Source organism: Phalacrocorax aristotelis, chromosome 6 (genome assembly GCF_949628215.1).
Source record: "Phalacrocorax aristotelis chromosome 6, bGulAri2.1, whole genome shotgun sequence".
In the NCBI taxonomy this organism is placed as follows: Eukaryota; Metazoa; Chordata; class Aves; order Suliformes; family Phalacrocoracidae; genus Phalacrocorax; species Phalacrocorax aristotelis.
This window is the reverse complement of record NC_134281.1, coordinates 51,754,369-51,772,938: the sequence shown is the minus strand read 5'-3', so window position 1 is coordinate 51,772,938 and position 18,570 is coordinate 51,754,369. Positions and strand designations below refer to the sequence as shown.

The following is an 18,570-nucleotide window of genomic DNA, read 5'->3' as shown; positions in this document are numbered from 1 at the left end:
ACCTCCACCACTGCTGTGGCTGTTAATGGGGGTGCTGTGAATGAGTTATTGCCACGCTCGCTGTCTCAGCCTTGCGATTTGAAACTGGCTGGAGCTGCAGCAAGTACAACCCAGAGCACCTGCAGCAGCTCATGTCACCATGCAGGCCCTCTCTGAGCAGTCCTTCAGCCTTCCTTCTCCTCTCACTCCAGCTGACACTCTACACCTACAACTGGTCCCCAGACCTCGGGGCCAACCTGAACTGCTCACTTACTCGCCTGCTGCAGTGGCAGAATGCCCGGTCCCACATTGTGCACTGCCTGGTCAGCCAGAAGCTGGGACTCTTCCACCACCACTGCTTCATGGACACACCGTGGCATGAGGACAGCAAGCAGGTAGGGCACCCTGCTGGGCAGGGCAGTCCTTTTCTCTTCAGGAGGGGCCTTGGCAGCTTGAGAGTCTGATGAAGTAGCAGACAGTTCTGTGCTTTTGTGTGCCAGTTGGCAAGGCATCCCTGGGTGCTTACATGTCCGACTGTGGCCACATCTAGCCAGGCTGTTGCCATCTGCTCTTGGAGACAGCCAGAAGTGGAAAGGGAAGCAGCTTCTGCTGTTGGCAGTGCTTATCTGTGACTAGATTATTAAGGGTGGAGGAGGCTGGGGAAGGGGCTTCCCAATGCACATTAGGGCTATGCTGAGCCAATTAGGTCCTGCACTCCTCAGGACTGGTGATGGAATAGGCCAACAGATGTGTCTGCAGATGGCCAAACATGGGCTGACTCTGTTCTTGTGGGTCTTTTCTCCAAGGCTGGCTATAAGGAGGCTTTCATGACTGTGTCTGCTTGCTTAGGAGCCAAATCCTTTCCTGAACTCCACTTTGGAGGTGGATGCGCTGATCCGGAGCTCCAGCCCCCCACCTAGCAAGGAACAAGGCCGGCTGAGCAGCTCTGCCCGCAGCCTACCATCTCTGCACTTCCACCCCGATGTGGTGCCCTTTGACGAAGCTCTGCGGGATGTTACCACCATCAAGCGCATAACCCATGGGCCTGAGTTGGGACCTTTTGACCCTGTGTCTCGGCATGGGGCCCAGTTCCTGGAAATCAAGAGCATGGAGAGGAAAGGTAAAGCAAGGGGCCTGATGTCACAGGAGCTTGCCTAATCACCTCGCTCCTAGAAAAGGAGCTCAGAAAAAGCAGAACAAGAGTTCTGGCAGAGGGGACAGTTTTCAGCTGCTCCTGCCAGGGTGCTGTGAGGGGATGGGTTATGGCCTGAGCAGGGTGGGAGTGAAGAGGGGTGGCAATACTTGGGGCTGTGGCTTGATACTCTTGTGGCTGCTCTCTTTCCTCCAGAACTGGAGAAGCAGATGAAGATTGAGAATCTCTTTGTTACCTGGCAGCAGAGATCAGCGCAGTCCAACATGCCTATCAGTGTGAGTTGCAGCCCTGGCGGGTTGGTGGCAGGCAGGGCCTTCTTAAAGCAGACTGGGAGCACCAGCTTGCCTATAGCAAAGGGGAGCACTGGAACTCGGAGCAGGATATATGTCAGGGATGATGTTTGGCAGTGGGTTGGTGGGCCCTAGCACCAGACTTGGGAATAGGGCCTCACTGTCTAGCACCGGAAAGGTGGTAAAGCAGGAGGTTCCCTCTAGAGTTTGATCCCCACTTGAACGGCAGCGCGGTGTTGCGGACAGCTTGTTCCCAGGCTTGATGAGGAGTGTGTGCTCTAACCATGTTCTTCTTTTGCTGTGCAGCTGGCAGACCTGGAGACCCTGAAGCAGTCATCACGCCTGGTTCACTACTGTGCTACCCCTTTGCTCTTTGACCCGGTCTTCCGGCAACAGATCCAGACTGACCAGCAGGGCAAAGTAGAGGGAAAGGTGCGTGTCAGCAAGCGCCAGTGCGCTGGTGCAAAGCATAGCTTAGCGATCTTTTCGCAAGACAGGGCTGCTCTGACCCCTGCATTACAGGATGCATTTGCACCCTGTAAGATGGAGACTGAGGAAACCCTTGGGTTCTCAAAGCCTTTCTCCTGCAGCCACAACATCCTTGGGGAAAACTGACTTCCGTTTTTTACCTAGGGAATTCAGTGCTGAGTCTAGCAAAGCCATCAGAGAGTGCTGCAATCTGGTACTGATTTGTTGAGGAAGCAGAACTTCACTTATGCATTCAGCATCCAGACCTGGTAAACCTTGCCTGGACCCAGCAAATAGCTAGAACAATTGAAAGCAAACCAGCTGAATCCTGAGCAGGTTGCAACCTAACAGACTAAACAGTGTAGTTCCCGCACTGGCTGTTCATGGTCTGTATGTGTGTCAGAAGGGAAGGATAAGCTGTTGTAATTTATCTAAATGTCAAAAAGATTCTGACAGGGTCTTTAAACAGAGATTGCTACAGAAATTGAGCATTCACAAGAGAAAGGAAAAGTATCATCACAGAACGAAAACTTCACTTTGTTTTTGGAACAGAGCAAAATGAAAATCAGTTATTCAATTTGAAGAGCCTGGCAGCAGGGGTTTCAAGGTTGTGTATTGGGTTCTGTATCTCCAGATCATTTATTGCTGTACATGTGAGATGCCAAGCTTTTCAATGCTGTGTGGCTGTTCAGAAAAAGACTTCAAGGAACTTGAGAGGGACCTGAGTAGCCTGTGAAATGAGAGGTATTGTGGGAGATGGAACCTGGTTCCCAGTAAAACAGAGCACAATGTGGAGAGAAATTTGAACTCCTCCTATATTGTACACTAACTGTAGAGCCTGTACAGAGCAGACAGCTCAGTGGATTTCTTCAATTCCTGAACAGCTGCATACAAAAGGCAAACTGTTTAGAGTATATCAGGAAGGGGTGTTAGTATTACAGGTAATATTCCAAAACATTTCTAAAATACTAGTATATTAATGTCTTTGTCTGGAGAGTAAGTGTGAGACCAAGCATCTTGTGGCAAAGGCACTGAACTAGATAGACTCAGAAAAGGCCAGAGAGACCCCAGGTAAAGAGGCTGCTCCTGGGGTAGGTGAATGAAAGGGCAGAGAGAAATATGTAAAAGAGCCACAGGCTTGAATTAGAGAGATCAAGAAAAGAAACCTCAGTCTCTCACAACACAAAGACAAGGAGTATTCAAGACACCAAAAGGAAAACTGAAAATGGTTAAAAGGAAACACTATTCCTATTCAGTGCTACTGAACTAGTAAATCCTGAGAAGTCAGCAGGATTGATAAGGGGATTGGACTCTTACCATGGCAATATGAGCTGAAGCTCTGTTGAGCCTTGCATGAACCAGTTGTGAGCCTCTAAAACTTTGTGGAACCCATTCTGCAGGGGGAGATGTGAATTATCGCCTTCTACCAGGGCACCTTTTCCTGCAAACTGTTGAAGTGCTGCTAGGGCAGTCCATGGCTGGGTAAAATTTGCATCTTGTGTTTCAGCACATGCACTAGGACAGTGTTTCAGGAACCAGCTGTCAGTGCCCTCTGGCAGTGGGAGATCTGCCCTCTGCTCAACCACAGCAGCTGGTGGTGTCCCAGCAAGTGTCACCTGCTGGGGCCAGATGCAGCAGGTCTCCTTAGGAAATTACTTTCTCTTCCAGAAGCGACACCGCTCAAATGACTCAACAGCTTCAGGGAGAGACCGCAGCCACAGCTGTGACTCGGCGGAAGCGCTGCCCTGCAAGGTGAAGGAGGAGCCCTGGCTGCAGGAGATGTGCAATGCCTTCTTGCAGCAATACATCCAGTACCTGCAGAGCATGGGGTTCATTCTGGTCCAGGTGCGACCACCCTCACCCACCACTCGCAGGTCAGTGACATTCTGGGAACCCTGTTGTTGGAGAAGGGCCAACACAGTGAACTGTGCCCTGGTTTGACACAACAGGAGACGTTGGCTCCCCTGCTAAAGGCTCTCTCTTCTGTCATTCCTAGTAGTACAAGTCGGATCCGAGCTCTGGCAGCAATGGGTGTGGAGGGGAGAGGGTCCTTTTCCTACACGAAGCCAAAAGCAGAGGGGAGTCCAAAGGTGAGTGCATGTCTGTTAGAGAGGTGGAACTGGGATGGAAGTCAGGCTGTGGAGTGGGGCAGTTCTGGTTGGCTTTTGAATTGGTTTCAGACAGAAAGGATGTGAGAAAGTAGAGAAGCACTGAAGAAAAAAAAAAAAAAAAAAAAAAAAGAGTCTGTCTAGACTACACCGTCTTTGGGATGTTGGGTCAGATGGGACCTCCTTGCCCTCCTGCATGTCTTCCTGCAGCCCCTTCCTGGGACTGGGTGGAACCAGGGCAAATCTCAAAAGGAGGGCAACAACTTGGAGGAGGCTCAGAAGAGGAACAGGGTGACCTGGGGCCAGTACAGCTGCCTTTGGGTGTGATTCAGGAGGTCTACCTGTCAGAGAAGCCTCAGCATCTGTGGTGAAGGGCAATTCTGAGGCAGAAGGATCTTTAGTTAAAGTGAGGTGAATGTTGAAGTTGGAGATCAGAGAAGATAAACCTAGAATGGCTCTACTGCAAGAGTGGGCTGATCAGGCTGAGGCTTTTCATTTTTAAAGAAGTGGCAACTAGGGAGGGACAGGACAGAGCTTTACCAAATCACAGCTAGCTTGGAAAGAGATTGACTTGTTGCTGTCTTATTTGATACAACGCCTGGACACCATCAAATGAAAGTATTGGGAGCCAGTTTCAAAGCAAAAGGGAATGTTTCTTTGTGCAGCAGCTAACAGTGGTCTTTATCAAAAGGTTTTGTGAACACAAAGAGCTTACAAGAGAGAATAGGTAAGTACCTGGAAGAGGCATGCATCTGAGTTGCTGAATAGGCAGAAACCAGCTGTGGCCCAGGGATGATGAGAGCACATAGCATTTGCTTACCCTTTTCTGACACTTTCCTGGCACCTGCCTTTGGCTGATGTTGGTACAGGGTTGTGGGCAAGACAACACCTTGCAGTTAAAATGAGGAGAGAGCAATCCACTGGAACAACTTGTCAGGGGGCAAGTGAATTTGCCATCAGCTAAGCTCTGAGTCCAAACTGGATGCCTCTGATAGCTGCTGTGTCAGGCAGATGTGATGGTCTGGGGAGCGCTCAGCAGGGAGAGGTGGGAGCGAGGTTTTGTGGGCAGCATCACTGCTCAGCTCACAGTGTCCTCAAACTCTAGAGACACCCTGTCCAGAGCAAGCAGGAGGCAAAGGGAGCAGTGTGTCAGGTGTGCTCTCTTGATGACTGTTCATTAGGTTTGTTGGAATTCTTTTCAGCTCTGTCATGTCTGCTCTCCTCCCTCCAGTGAGAGTGCTCAGTTGATGAGGCTCCTCTATTTCCACCTCTGCCACAGAGCCTTGTGGCAGCCTCACACTCTTGTATGCGGGCTGCTGTCCTGTGCCAGAGAGCCTCTCCAGCTTTGTCCTTCTCTTCCCAGAGCACAAGCCCTGCTGTTGCCACCTATCATCTACAGAGAGCTCTTCCAGGTGGGATTGTGCTGATGGAGTTGGCCTTCCAGGTAAGAAAGAACAAGAAACAAAGTTTCAGGGACAGTCTTCAGAGGTGACAAACTGAGTGATGAGGAGAGGTAGCAGGGACATGTGATTCTTCCTTTGTTGTCCTGCCTCTTCCATGGTCCTGCAGGACTGTAGATCATCTAGGGGTGGTTCTGCAGGGCTCAGAGCAGTAAGAGATGCCTGGAGGGGGGCTAATAAAGGATGTAGGGGCTCAGCACCAGGTAGGGTGCTCTGTGCTCAGCCATGCATTGGCTGGGCTGGCTTGGTTCAGACAGGAGGGGAGACAAAACATGGAGCAAGAGTGACTGGGACCCAGCTCAGAGGGTGAAGCAGGAGGACTGTTCTTCCCTGGAGAGGCTCAAGGCCTGAGCTGTGCTTATGTGCTCTCTCCTCCAGGGCTATTACTTCTGTGTGAAGCAGTACGCACTGGAGTGCTCACGGATCCCCATGGGCCAGTCTGTGAACTCCCAGGTAATGGCTTTGCAGGCACAGCCGGTGCTTCTTAGGGCCAGGGGCTGCTTCAGGAGAGGCAGTGATCTCTGGGACAGAGTGGACATTTCAGGTGCAGCAAGTTCTGGAGACCTCTGTTCCCTCCTTCTGGAAAAGCAGAACAGCGCAGAGCCTTTTGCAGCCATGTGCCCTCCACAGCCTGCTGCCTGAGCAGATCTGGAGTGCAGTGAAAGGAGGTGGGAGGTTCAGCAAGAGGATGACTCTTGTCCTAGCTTGGGGCGCAAGATGGAGCAGGCTGGGGAGGAATAGGAGTGGTTCTTGCAAAGATGACTGCTCCAGGGAAAGTCAGTGCATGGAAAGCCAGAAGCTCTCTGCTTCCCTTGGAACAAAAGGGAAGCATAATAGGAACAGGAATCTGTGAGCATGGATGACTGCCCTTTGCCAGAGGAGATAACTTTCTGCACCATGAGCCCTGGTTCTTGATACCTCTATGCCTTGCTCTACAGCGCCTTGGGGTTGCCAGCTCCCTTCTGTTTTGATGTGTCAGGGTGTCTCCTGCCTGTCCCCAGGGCACTGGGGTGGCTGTCTAGAGGCTGGCCAGCCCCAGCCTATCTGAGGCAGGAGGTGTGCATGACTGTCCTTTCCAAGGTGGCTCTGTAGCAAGGCTGTGTCTTACATATGCCAAGAGTGGCTCTCCTAAGCTTAGAGCCTGCCAGGGCCTTACATGAGGGTTTGCAGAGCCTTTCCTGGGAAGCCTGCACATGCACAGGGTACGGTTACCAGGCTGCAGCTGGCATTGCAGGGAACATCCAGGCTCTCTCTCTGGCTGACTTGAAAAAGACTTTGTCTGATTTTGCAGCGGGAGGGATGGTCCTGGGAGCTGCAGGTGAGAGACATGGGGCTTGCTGCAGGGGCCTGGCCAGCCTTCCCACATGCTGGAACTAGCCCAGAATTCCCCCAGATGGGACAGTTGGGCTCCTCTGCCCCTTCTCTCCCCTTGTCCCCACCCTGGGCCTGTGAAGGACAGGCTGGACGCAGGAACAGGGCTGGGCAGTGCCTTGTCCCTCTTCCCACTGGCTGTGCATCTCTCTCCATCAGGGCACTCTTACAGCCAGAGCTCGCAGCAAGAGCTGCATGGGACCCAGCTCCGTCTCTGAGTCTGCGGTATGTCCTCTCCTCCGACTGCCATGCTGGGCATGGCAGGACCTGCCAGTGCAGGGCTGAACCTCCCACTAGCTGTGCTTCCACCCTTCCTGCCCCAGGGCCCAGCTGCGGGAGCTGTCTCTTGCCTCCTGTGCCAGTGTCTTCCACAGCAGTACATACCACAGAGGGCAGCACAGCTTGGGAGGAGGATGGGGTGGGCCCCAGGTGCTAGCATGGGGGCATTGCCTTGTGTTTCTTGCTCTTTCTTTGCCCTGCCTTTCCTGGGGCAGGGCTATAGGCTCGTCCTGGCTGTGCGGGTTGCCCTCTGGCTCACGGCAGCAGCAATGTGGGTGGTGCAGAGTGAGGGCAGCCTGTTCTCATGCCAGTGCCTGCTGCCTGCTGGTTTTCCCTGCTTGCCCCTTCTTAAACCAAGGGATTGTGGTGTGGGTCAACATGCCCAAAGGTGTCAGAGAGACAAAAGACATTAAAACTGTGGGCTCGTGGCATGAGGGCAAGGCTGAAACCTTCACCAACTCAGTCCCCTGGCACAATAGCTGCAGCTGTGGTGGGCGCGGGGCTAGGGGGGTGTGTGTGCGAAGGCTGGTGCTGCCTCAGTGAAGGACTAGCCCACTGGGCAGAGGTGATGGCCGTGTGCCAGAGGGGCCCTCCCTTTGGGCACAGCTGTGACACACCAGCCACCACTGCATCTGGTTTCCCAGCAGCCAGCCTGGGTCCCTAATAGTTACTAAGCACAGGGCAATAGCAGCTCTGCTGTCACCCATATATGGGTCCAGCCACTCCCCACAGGCCCCTGTGTTGCCCCCTGCCTTCAGGGCACATTCAGAGGGTCAGTCTTTGCCTGTAGATCCAGAATTTGCTGGGGCCCCAGCCCCAGCGTGTCTTGTACCCAGTCAGGGACTAGGCAGTGCAGAAGAGCATTCAGCTGAAAGCAGGCCTTGTCCTCCTTCACAGCCACATGGCGTTCAGCTCAAGGGCAGGGTTGAACCTCATGCCAAAACAGAGGCTGTGCTCATCAGTCTGTGCTGCTACTGGGAACCAGGAGTGGGGTTAAGTGTGGAAGGTGCCACCAAGCTGGATCCCTTGGGGCCAGGCCTGCAGGTCTCCTATTTGCAACATGCACACAGCTTCTCGATTGCATCCTGCTCTGGTGTCGGGGCAGGGGTGGGTGCACTGGCTCTGCCGTACCTTGCTGTCAGCAGGGCATTGCAGGAGGGTGTGAGGCGCCTGGTAACATTCCTGCCTTGACTCCCTGTTCCTCCACAGCTCTCTATGCTCTTCACAGAGGAGTGTGACAAGGTGCGGGACCTCATGCACGTGCATTCATTCAGCTATGACTTCCACTTACGTATAGTCCATCAGTATCTGCTGGGTTCCCACATGACTCTCCGCCAGGGTTATCATCTCACCAGCTTCCTGGAGGATTTCATTGCCCACCACCCTGACATCCCCAAATTTGGCCGCAACCACGTTTTCCAAGGTATGTAGCTCAACATGTGATCAGTCTGGGGTTGATCACCAGCCCATATCTTGGCAAAAGGTTTCCAAGTCCTTTACAAACAAACCTGACCTTTGGAGTATCTGGGGAGGTGAGAGGGAGAGGGCAACATGAGGGGCCCAGCTCCAGGGGAAGTCCTTGCTGCCCTATTGTGCTCTAGAGCTCTGTCCCCCAGAGCAGTTTGTAGGACACTGCTCTGCACAGTTAAGAAGCACTCAGCAATAGTGATGGCAGTGTGCGTTCTTCCACTAGGCATGCTGGCTCTGCCCACTAACATGATCACTGCACACCAGCTGTACAACTACATCGCTGACCATGCCAACACGTACCACATGAAACCCCTACGCATGGCCCGGCCGGCCACGGGCAGTGACAGCAAGAAGGGGACACCAGGCACAGAGCAGAACGAATATGCACTGGTCTCCATTTGGAACAGGTGAGTGCATCTGCTGCAAGTTCCTGGAGCTGCTGGAGGTTGCTGGCTGCCCTGCGACGCTGCCCAAGGTGCCAGCAAAGCTGACTGTTCTACATGGTGCCAGGCAGCAGTTCCACCCAGCTTTTCTGAGGTGGCCAACAGGGGTGCTGTGCATGTGTGCACATGCATTTGACATCTCCCATAGCACTTCTGAGGATTGTTGAATTCCCCATGCCCAATAGTTCTGTTGTGACCAACAGCTCTGGGGGAACCAGGTGAGGTCCCCCTCATACTGATGTGATTTTTCTCCCAGCTCGGGATCCTACAAGGACTCTGAAGGTCTGCGTCATCACGATGACTTTGATGTGTCCCTCCTGGTGTGTCACAGTGCAGCACCGTTTGAGGAGCAGAGTGAGGCAGAGAGACGCATGCTCCGGTGAGCACTGGGGGCCCAAAGACATGTCACCAAGCTTTCTGGCTGGGGAGGAGGGCTCTTGGAGGGACTGGCTCTGTCTGGGACATCACAGGCAGGTTTGGTGCCATCTGGGGAGGATCCTTGCAGGGAACTGGGCAGTGTGGCATCTGCCCTTGTCTGGGCAGAGAAGCACCCTTACTGGCAGGCACAAAGAGGCCCACGGGTCATCTGCAGACCAGCTGAGAAGGGAGCAGCCTTTCTCCAGATCACAAGTGTCTCCTTGCTTTTAGCTTGCGTTTCTATGTCATCATGACTAGCCAGCGGGAGCTCTTCCCCCGGCTCACGGCCGATATGCGACGCTTCAAGAAGCTGCCACGCTTGCAGCGGGAAGTGCTGGAGCCTGTGGTGGGCCGGGCGGCATGGGAGGCAGCAGAGCCGGAGACAAGCCTGGGGCGGCAGCAGCCAGCAGAGCGAGAGTTGTGGCAGGATGTGGAGGACAGCAGCGAGTTCTACGCGGGGGGCACGCAAGTCAAACTGGGGCCTGGGCTCTTCTACACCTCGCCGCTCTTCCCCTTGCTGGCCTCTGAGGTGGCCTCAGCCCAGAAGCAGCTCAGCAGCATGGTGCAGCTGGCCAAGTGCCACTGCCGCAGGGACAACCTCTGGAAGCGCCTCTTCCTCCTGGAGCCTCTGGCTTCTGACAAGCTGAAGCTGGGCAAGCTCTCACTGGTGGAGCTGGAGGAGCTGCTCGATGCCGTGCATGGGAAATCCATTGCTGATGTCGACCCCCAGCTGGTGAGCAGCCGGGATGGAGTCACGGTGCAAGGCAGCCACTGTTTTGCTCTGGGGAGGGAGTGCGGTGCTGGGTGAAGGGCCTGCAGGGCACATCTTTTCCTGCTTGGTGGGAAGATAAAGGCAGGAACATAGCTTATAGCTGGCAGGGGAAGCGGGGAGCTGCATGGACCCGTTTGTGGAGAGTGGACCCCGAGGATCCCCGAGTGGATAGGTCTGGACTAGAGTTCCTCAGTGGGCTGTGATGGATGCATGTGGTTGGGCATCTGAAGGCTGCTGTAATATTATGGCTGCTGGTGCAATGGCTAGAAGGAGGATGAAATCAGCCCTTTTCCATGCCTGCAGGGATGCTTCCTCACCATGACAGTCTCCTGGTACCAGAGCCTCATCAAAGTGCTGTTGAGCCGCTTTCCCCAGAGCTGTCGGCACTTCCACAACGCTGAAACTGGCACCCAGTACCTGGTAAGTCCCAGCCTGTCACCAACCTGCAGCCTCTTTCCCCTGTCCAGGGCCCCTGCCTGCTGTGGCTTCTTGCAGCGTGAGCCTGGCACATGCTGTCAGGACAATGTGGGCACTGTCATGATGTTTCTCTCCACTCTGCTACTGGTGCAACATGAGGTGTGTGCTCCTGTGGTACACAGCAGTGTCTGTCTGCCCCCGCGCAGGCAGGACACTCTTCACAGCCAGAGCCTCGTGCCATGTGTAGCCCCATGGTGAGCCAGGCAGACTTGCAACTTAACGGCTCTATCGTGCCACTTGTCCTGCACATCAGCACATCTGTGGGTGTGTGTTGTTTGTACCCCTGTCCTGGGGTTTGTGCTCTCTCCTTTGCAATGTGTGCTGTGGTTCTCTTGGCAGGTTGTGCTCAACCAGAAATTCACGGATTGCTTCGTTCTTGTGTTTCTGGATTCCCATTCAGGAAAGACGGTAAGAACTTGGGAATGGAAGAGCAGTTATATTGGCTCAGGCCAGGAGTCTGTCTAGATTCATCCAGCAGTTGTCAAGGGCAGGTGCCCATGGGAAGAAGAAGAGCAAGTCAAGAAGCTTGTTAACACCTTTCCCAATTACTGTCTCAGCATCTGACAAACTGTGGCCCAGGCGTCTCCTGAGCTAGAGGTGGTCTTTGCATTTATTTAACAGCCCTCTGAGCTTTATTTCCTTTAGTTAATTTGTGGCATCCATGATTTCCCCTGACATGCTGCTCCATGATGCAATTAGAATCTAGATGAAGGGCTACCTTCCTTGGCTTGTTTTTGAACCTCCTTCTGCTTTTTTCATGTGATGCCCTTTGTTCTTGTATTGGAAAATGATGAGCAGTTGAGTCCCTTTTCCTTCACAGGGTTGCTTTTGCATCGTGCTCTCAGTTGTCTCTCGTTCCAGGCTAAAGAGTCCTTCTGTATTCAGTCCAAAGCCAAAGCACACTGGGTCTGGCTGGGAGGGATCACCAGTGCTGCTGGTGGGTCAGGCTTCTTCTGCCTGGGCAGAAAGGAAGGGGACCTGCACCGTGAATGTCCCAGCAAACCTGCACGGGCCTTGGCCTTCACTGGACTTGAGGGCAAAAATACTCTGCTTTCAGCTGTGCTCCCAGGAGGGGTGCGGGATGGGTCACAGGGAATGCAGCTCCGCATGAGAGCAGGGGATCTACAAGATGCCTCAGTCTACAGCGAGGCTTTTGCAGAGACTGCAGCATATCTGATCCCTTTGTAAATAAATCACAATCCATCTTAAAAGCAGGTAGAGGAGACAGAAGAGGTGGTGCCTGCTGGAAGGCTGCTCAGTGCCTCCTGCCACCTGATGGTGAAGACCTTTCCCATTATGTGCTGGAGCTTTTGTCACGGCCAGTTCTATCCTCTTCATGCCAGTGGTAGCTCAGAGCTGAAACCGCTCTTCGTTGTGCGGGTACCCGCTTCCTCCCTGGTCCCCTAGATTCACCTCCACATCTGAAGGTGGAATTTTTGCTAACTCTATGTTGCTGTGTTAAGCAAGCAGAGCTTTTAAGCCTACTTTCCTTTCTCCAATGGCTTCATTGTCTTTCAGAGCCCTTCAGGGCTCAGGTCAGCCTTTGTAAATACAGGTGTCCAGGACTGCACCCGGTATTCCTGAGGAGTCTCAGGAGAGCCTTCTGTGATTGCACTAAGACTTTTCTGTCCCTGCCCAGTCCTTTTGGTACAGCCTAGGGTAGTATTTACCTTTTCACAATCATGTCTCACTGGTCAAAGTGTCATCTTGTGGTCACTAATATGATACATCCAGACTGTCCATCACCTCTCCCAATAACTTCCATCTTAAAACAGGAGTCCTTCTTGTTCCTTCTCCTTGTATTTTGCACTTAACATTCATCCCATTCCTGTAGCCTCTCAAAAGCCTCTAAGGCTTTTTTTGCATTTTCCCAGTCCTCTTTTGTATTAGTGCCTCAAATTTTATCAGCATGCTCCTCATCTTTGTGCCAGATTCATTAAAGAACTAGGCAACATGAGTCCCAAAACCTGTCCTGGAGGAGCTCTGTTTGTAACCTCTCTCTACCCTGCTCTTCCCCTTTCAGCACTACCATCTTCACCTTATAATTTTTGCATTAATTCCTATCTTTTCAGCTTACCTAAATTTCCCATGTGGCAGTACATCAAATCCTTCCTGAAGCTCAGATAAGATATACCATGATTCCTTTGTCTGGAAATATTACCTTATCAAAGAGAACTCTAGTGGTAGCACATCACTTTGGTAACACTGAGCTCCATTTCCTTTGTGGCTCCTTCTCTCCAAGCCTCCTCTAAAGCCTTGCACGCTGTCAGAGTTATGCTCACAAATCACTTTCTCTTCCCTCTTAAATGATGGTGGTTCACTTGCTGTTTTGCAGTAACACAGCCGTTCTGATGGCTTTATGAGTTTGTTAGGGGATCCAGGCTACTAGATGTGCTGTGTTTCAGTGCATCCAGTCCCCGTGTCTTGCCTCCATGATGCTGATCTCAGTGTGCTGAGTTGCTCATGTTTTTCTTGTGCTTCAGCTCCTCCAACCTTCTCTTCTGAACCCTGTTCTCTGCCCCCCTCTGCCCTTGCCCCGCCTTGTCAGTACAGTCACTAATAAGAATGGGGTAGCCAGCATTTATTTTCAGGATTGCAGTTATTATGTTTAATCTCCTCCCCTTCCTCATTTGTTGCACTCCTACTCTTTGCCTTAGAAGAAATGTCCCTCTAATTTCCCTGGAAGCCCCTATTACTGTGGAGGCAGTAGGATCCCTTCCTCTCCTGAGGCGGCTGCTGGGGTTGGTATAACTGCAGATGCACGGGGGCTGGTACGGAGGGAGTTGGGCATGTCCTTGCACTCAATTTCCACCAGGAAAATTGGGAGGAGGCTCAAACATGCTCTGTCACAGGAGGAGGCACTAGCTTAGTGCTGTTGGCGTTTTGAGTCTTCTCGCAGTGTCTGCCTGGCACGGACAAGCAAGTGCCCACACATCTGGGCTAGGGACTGCACAGTGCTGTCTCAGTCCTATCCTCTGACCTGCTCTTCCTTCTCAGCAGAGCCTCACCGTGGTTTTCCGGGAGCCATTCCCAGTGCAGCCCCAGAACAGCGAGAGCCCTCTGCCACAGCTTGTGTCCACATATCACCACCTGGAGTCAGTTATCAACACTGCCTGCTTCAACCTCTGGACAGGCCTGCTCTAGGACTGGCACCCACATCCTGGAGCGAGACACGTACCGGACCTCTAGGCATGGCTGTGCCGTGGGTGACAAAAGGGAAGAACAGGCCTCGGCGGGTGGACCTGTGCTCTGGCACCGCAGGCAGCGCTGCTAGCGGCACGCACGGGTACTGAACTGAGGAGCCTGGGGATGTGCAATGGCAGGCTGCCTCCTCCTCTTAGCCTTCAGCCCCAGCTGTACCTGTCATTTGCTGGCTGACTGGTGAGGCCCTCGGTGTGCTGTTTTTGGTGGGTTTGATACTGAGCAACCTTGAACTGAACCACACAGGCAGGAGCTTGGCTGCTGTGGCTTGGCTGAGGCAGAGCGGCTGTCAGGGACATGGCTTTGGCATCTGCAGGTGAGTTCTGCCTGCCGGGAAGGCAGGGAGGAGCACGCACAGCACGTCTTCTGCACAGGGCAGCACCACACAGCGCTCTGGCTTTAGGTGGAAAGACTCCTGAACTTCGGGCCTCTGGGCAGTGAGGCTGCCAACTTCTGGCCCTTTGCTTTCATCAGGAGAGCACCAAATGGGACAGGAAGGGTGAACTGGACCAGGGGAAGGCTTTATGGAGATGTATGTTAAAGCTATTGATATATCTGTGAAATAAACTGAACCAGATCCCCACTCACGTGCCATAGCCTAGGATGTGGAAAGCTTCCCACAGGGGATGCAGAGGCAACCCTGGCTGCAGGGCTGGCTTGTTTTGCATGGGAGGAGTCTCTTCCTTGCTCTGGAGCAGGAGCAGCAGGGCAGTCAGCCCCAAGTATCTCTGGGCAGGTAGCCTCCCGCCTGAGATGTGGGTTCGGGCAGCCTGCAAGGGGGATGCTCGCTTCACTTTGCCCAGCTGCTGCACGGTCAGTGCTGGGCACTGGCAGCAGCCTCGAGAATGGCAGGACTTAGAAGCCCAGAGCCCTCACAACCCCAGGCACCAGCTGGAGCTGGACTGGGAAAACTTGCACTCTTCCCAAGGAGTGAATGCTCCCCTCAGCAGGGTGGGACTGGAAACCTCTCCCTGGACACCCCTGCAGACCGGAGGTAAAGGTGCTCCTGTGTACCTCAACTCACCTACAGTGGTGCCCAAGCCATCCTAAATATGGCATGCTGCAGGTGGTGCTTGAGTAGGTGAGGGTCCAACTGACTGGGGTGGCCTAGCAGGGCCTGGGGAAGGGCCACAAGACAAAGATGCTCCTAACTTTGCCCCAAGTCATAGAGACAGACATGCTCCTCTGTTAAGCCATTGCTTTGACTTTTATTCCAGTGTTTTCCTTACTCTGCCGCTTTGCTGGTCCCAGCATGCTGCAGGCCTCGGCTCTCCCAGTACGAGTGGAGCCAGCCCAGACCTTCCAGAGTGCCTCCTGCAGTGACAGACAAGGTCTCCTGCTGGCACTCCCAGGCAAGCTGGAGCAGTTGCTGCTCTGGGCAGGGCTCTCACCCCTAGGTAGGGATGCTGATGCCCACTGCCTGCCACCCCCAGGACATGCCTGCCTTTGCATAGTCCCCAGCCAACTGGTCCATGCTGCAATCTGCCACGGGGGCTTGGACCACCCACAGGCCCACTCACCTTTTGGAGCATACTCGCACCCCACATAGCCAGTATAGCCAAGGGACTCCAGGAGCTCAAAGATGTAGGGAAAGTTCAACTCCCCAAGGCTGTCAGGCTCGTGCCGCCCTGGCACCTGTGCAACCTGGATATGACCTAGGGAGGGAATGGGAGATGCTCTGCCTAAAGCAGCCCTGCCTGCAGCCTTCTCTAGACATGGGCCAAGGTGTCCCAAGAGCAGACCCTTGTCCCCAGCCAGCCACAGCACAGCATGGGGCAATAGGGCCCCATCTCAAAGCCACTCCAGCCCCAGGGCCACAGAGGAGCCAGTTTGAGCACAGGGCGTTACCAATGAGTGGGAAGTACGTCTCCAGGTTGCGTGACAAATTCCCATCCATGATTTGGCAGTGAAAGAGGTCCTGTAGGGCAAGAGAGGAGATGGATGGTGCAGCTGTTCAGCAGTGAGCAGTCAAGGATGGCTGTGCTATGGTCCCTGTCCCTCCTCATGCCCCCAGGAAGCGATAACAAGCCCACAGCCCCTGGTACTCCCCTGTGGGCCTGTACAAGGTTCCCTGGTAGAGGGTGGACCCTGGAGATCTTCAACGCGGACTCACCAGCTGCAGCTTCAGGTTGGGCCGTCCTACTTTCTCCAGGATGGCAGCAGCTAAGGGTGCAAGAAATGAAAGACCGTCACCCCCAGGCTGGAAGCTTCATGGTGAAGCCTTGAGACTCCCGTTCATCAGCTGTGCTCCCTCAGCATCTCCCTCCAGGTGAGGCAACCTCCTGCTTTTCAGACTTCGGGGATCCTTCTCCACCCTTGAAGGAGACTTTGGAGAGAGATGTCTCCCTTACCTTGGTGCGGGGTGTTCAGAAAGTAGCGAGGGTCAGTGATGCGGTTGTTAATAGGCTCCACCAGTCCAATCATGTCTTCCTGTAACACAGTAATGTCACCCTGCGGAGCATCTTGTCACCCCTTGCAGCAGCAAGCGCTCTCTCCCCATACCAGGCTGCTGGGGGATTCTCCACCCTTGGTACCCTAAGAGCCGCATCCATGGAGCAGGACCCACTCCCCACTTACCTGAGCTAGGAGGTCAGCAGCATATCTGAGATTCTCAATAAAGGTGGTTTCCATCTCGCCTGCCACTGCTGCCCGGTCGGTGCCCAGGGGAACCCGCCCAGCCATCAGGTGGATCCTGCAGACACAGAGATCAGCCACAGGCTGCAGCTCCGGTCTCCAAACTGCTCATGGGATCTCATACACCTTCCTTTGCTGATGGAAAACAGGGTGAGGCTGGGGAAGCAGACACAGAATGGGGTAAGAGGAGCCATCTCCTGTGCAGGAGGTATGACAGGCACCAGCAAGCTGCAGGGACGCAAACCTACACCATCCCACCTCAGTACGCAGAGGGGCATCTTTGAACCTTTTGCCTGGCACATTGCAAACTTTGATTCTTCCCTCTTTGCCAGCTGCCTCCAGCTCTTCCACCGTAAGGCGGGAGCTTTCTTGGGGTCTCGCTCCTGGGCCTGTCCCAAGGCCAGCAGGTGTCTCATCTCACCACTTGCTGGCTTAGAGCAGGGAGGGGACGGTGGCCAGTGCTGGGCTACGCCAGGCTGCGTGCAGAGCTCGACGGCCGGGCAGGAGCAAGGCTCCTCCGTGACCATTTGGGGAAGGCATACAGCAGAAACAAAAACCTTTTCCATCTGCCTGTTACCAGAAAGTGCAAATGGGTCTGGGCAACCCCTGGCCTGCCTGGCCCATGCCCTCCACAGGGCTTTGGACTGTGGTTCTAAGGGAAAAAATTATGCAAAGTAAATGGAATTAAAGGGCCACGTCATGCCAGGCTAATTGCATCTCTTACAGTGTCTCTGCTGTGCTGGGGTTAGTGTGGTCTTCAATAAAGCAACTGTTCTGGTGTCCGGGGGGAAATGACTGGTATAAATGGGGAGGAAAAAGGGAGGATTATGGTGGGGAGTGTTGTGCGGAGGTGCAGACAAGAGCCACCACAGGGAAGGACCGGTTTGGAGAAGAGTGCCCACCAGCTTCGGGGCTGCTCCTAGTGAGCGCGTTAAGCCTGCGGCCCCGCACACAGGGGTCTGCGAGGACCCGTCTCCTGCCCCATGGAGCTGAGCCGGGAGACGCTGCCCGGGAGAGGCTCCGTGACCCGGCGGGATGGTGCAAAGGGCGAGGAAGAGGTGGAGCGGGCTGGTGCCGGGGGGAGCCGAGGCGCCGCGGGAGCCGGGTCGTGCCTCGCACCTACCTGGGGCAGCCCACCGCCCGGGCGTACTGCGCGGCCGCGGCCAGGCCCTGGCGGAAGGCGGCCTGGCGCCCGGGCACGGCCGCCAGCCCCATCTCACCCGCCTCCTGGTCCCCTAGGAGAGAGCGGCGGGGTCAGCGGCACCGGGGTCCCGGGGCACCCCCCGCGCCCCCCACCCGCGCAGCCCCGCGGGACGCGGTGGTACCGGGAGGGGTGTTGAGGAGGACGATCCGCACCCCCGCCCGCTCCGCCGCGGCCCGCAGCGCCTGGGCCGGGCACCCCGCCGGCCAGGCCGCCTCCGCCGCCCCGAACCCGGCGGCGGCCGCCGCCTCCAGCCGCGCCGGGAGGGCCGGGAGCTCCGGGAAGAGCCAGGACAGGTTAGCCGAGAACCGCAGCGACATGGCGGGCGGCGGGGCGGGGCCGGCCGGAGGGGGCGGGGCCGGGACGGGGTGAGGGCGGGGCTATGCGGAGTAGGGGCGGGGCCGGGGCAGCATCCCGCGTGGGCAGCGGCGGCACCGGGCGGCATGGACCCACCCGTGGAGCTGCTGGGAGGGGCCCCCGGGTGTGAGCGAGCCCCCGTCAGCTGGGGCAGTGCTGAAGCGTGGCCTCTCCGGTTCCACCGGCCGGATCACTCTGCCCGGTGATGGCGCCGGCGCACACCGACGGCCAGGCCGGTGCGTGGGGCCGTGTAGTTCAGCAGCCCCACGCTGCACCCCAGCAGGCAGAGCTGGCCCCATGCTGCCTGTGACACAGGCGGGGTTGCTGTCGTTATCACAGGGGCTGCGGGACAGGGGCGCGCTGGGGGCAGCCGTCACATGGCGGGGCTGGTCTCCTCCCTGGGAAGGCTGGTTTTGCCAGGTGTTGGCCTGACACGCACAAAGCGCCGTGTTAATTGGTTTCCTGGGGAGCTTGTCTCTAACAGTGTCTC

General features: G+C 55.1%; 2 protein-coding genes across 7 annotated transcripts in view; one reads left to right on the top strand and one right to left on the bottom strand.

The window, feature by feature from the left end:
* The window catches only part of SZT2 (SZT2 subunit of KICSTOR complex), a 59,128-nt gene extending 44,657 nt beyond the window's left edge, over nucleotides 1–14,471 (top strand). For 2 of the 6 annotated variants that reach the window (XM_075097860.1, XM_075097858.1), the window contains exons 58-73: nucleotides 192–374; nucleotides 829–1,099; nucleotides 1,328–1,407; nucleotides 1,729–1,854; nucleotides 3,559–3,764; nucleotides 3,887–3,980; nucleotides 5,362–5,442; nucleotides 5,837–5,911; nucleotides 6,989–7,054; nucleotides 8,318–8,531; nucleotides 8,802–8,985; nucleotides 9,278–9,400; nucleotides 9,670–10,171; nucleotides 10,514–10,630; nucleotides 11,027–11,095; nucleotides 13,685–14,471. In XM_075097860.1, coding sequence (XP_074953961.1) covers nucleotides 192–374; nucleotides 829–1,099; nucleotides 1,328–1,407; nucleotides 1,729–1,854; nucleotides 3,559–3,764; nucleotides 3,887–3,980; nucleotides 5,362–5,442; nucleotides 5,837–5,911; nucleotides 6,989–7,054; nucleotides 8,318–8,531; nucleotides 8,802–8,985; nucleotides 9,278–9,400; nucleotides 9,670–10,171; nucleotides 10,514–10,630; nucleotides 11,027–11,095; nucleotides 13,685–13,831 — 2,538 coding nt within the window. In that variant the 3' untranslated portion in view covers nucleotides 13,832–14,471. The remainder of the gene's footprint in view (nucleotides 1–191; nucleotides 375–828; nucleotides 1,100–1,327; nucleotides 1,408–1,728; nucleotides 1,855–3,558; nucleotides 3,765–3,886; nucleotides 3,981–5,361; nucleotides 5,443–5,836; nucleotides 5,912–6,988; nucleotides 7,055–8,317; nucleotides 8,532–8,801; nucleotides 8,986–9,277; nucleotides 9,401–9,669; nucleotides 10,172–10,513; nucleotides 10,631–11,026; nucleotides 11,096–13,684) is intronic. The other 4 variants (XM_075097863.1, XM_075097862.1, XM_075097859.1 and 1 more) reach the window with 3 other exon arrangements.
* Nucleotides 14,472–15,072: 601 nt separating this feature from the next.
* HYI (hydroxypyruvate isomerase (putative)) lies at nucleotides 15,073–18,076 on the bottom strand. Its single transcript, XM_075097864.1, has 8 exons — nucleotides 17,848–18,076; nucleotides 17,646–17,757; nucleotides 16,466–16,580; nucleotides 16,240–16,318; nucleotides 16,002–16,051; nucleotides 15,737–15,806; nucleotides 15,409–15,543; nucleotides 15,073–15,202 (listed from the first exon to the last, which is right to left on the bottom strand). Exons 1-8 carry the CDS (start codon nucleotides 18,041–18,043, stop codon nucleotides 15,114–15,116), a joined length of 846 nt encoding a protein of 281 aa, XP_074953965.1. The 5' UTR covers nucleotides 18,044–18,076; the 3' UTR covers nucleotides 15,073–15,113.
* Nucleotides 18,077–18,570: the final 494 nt, after the last annotated feature.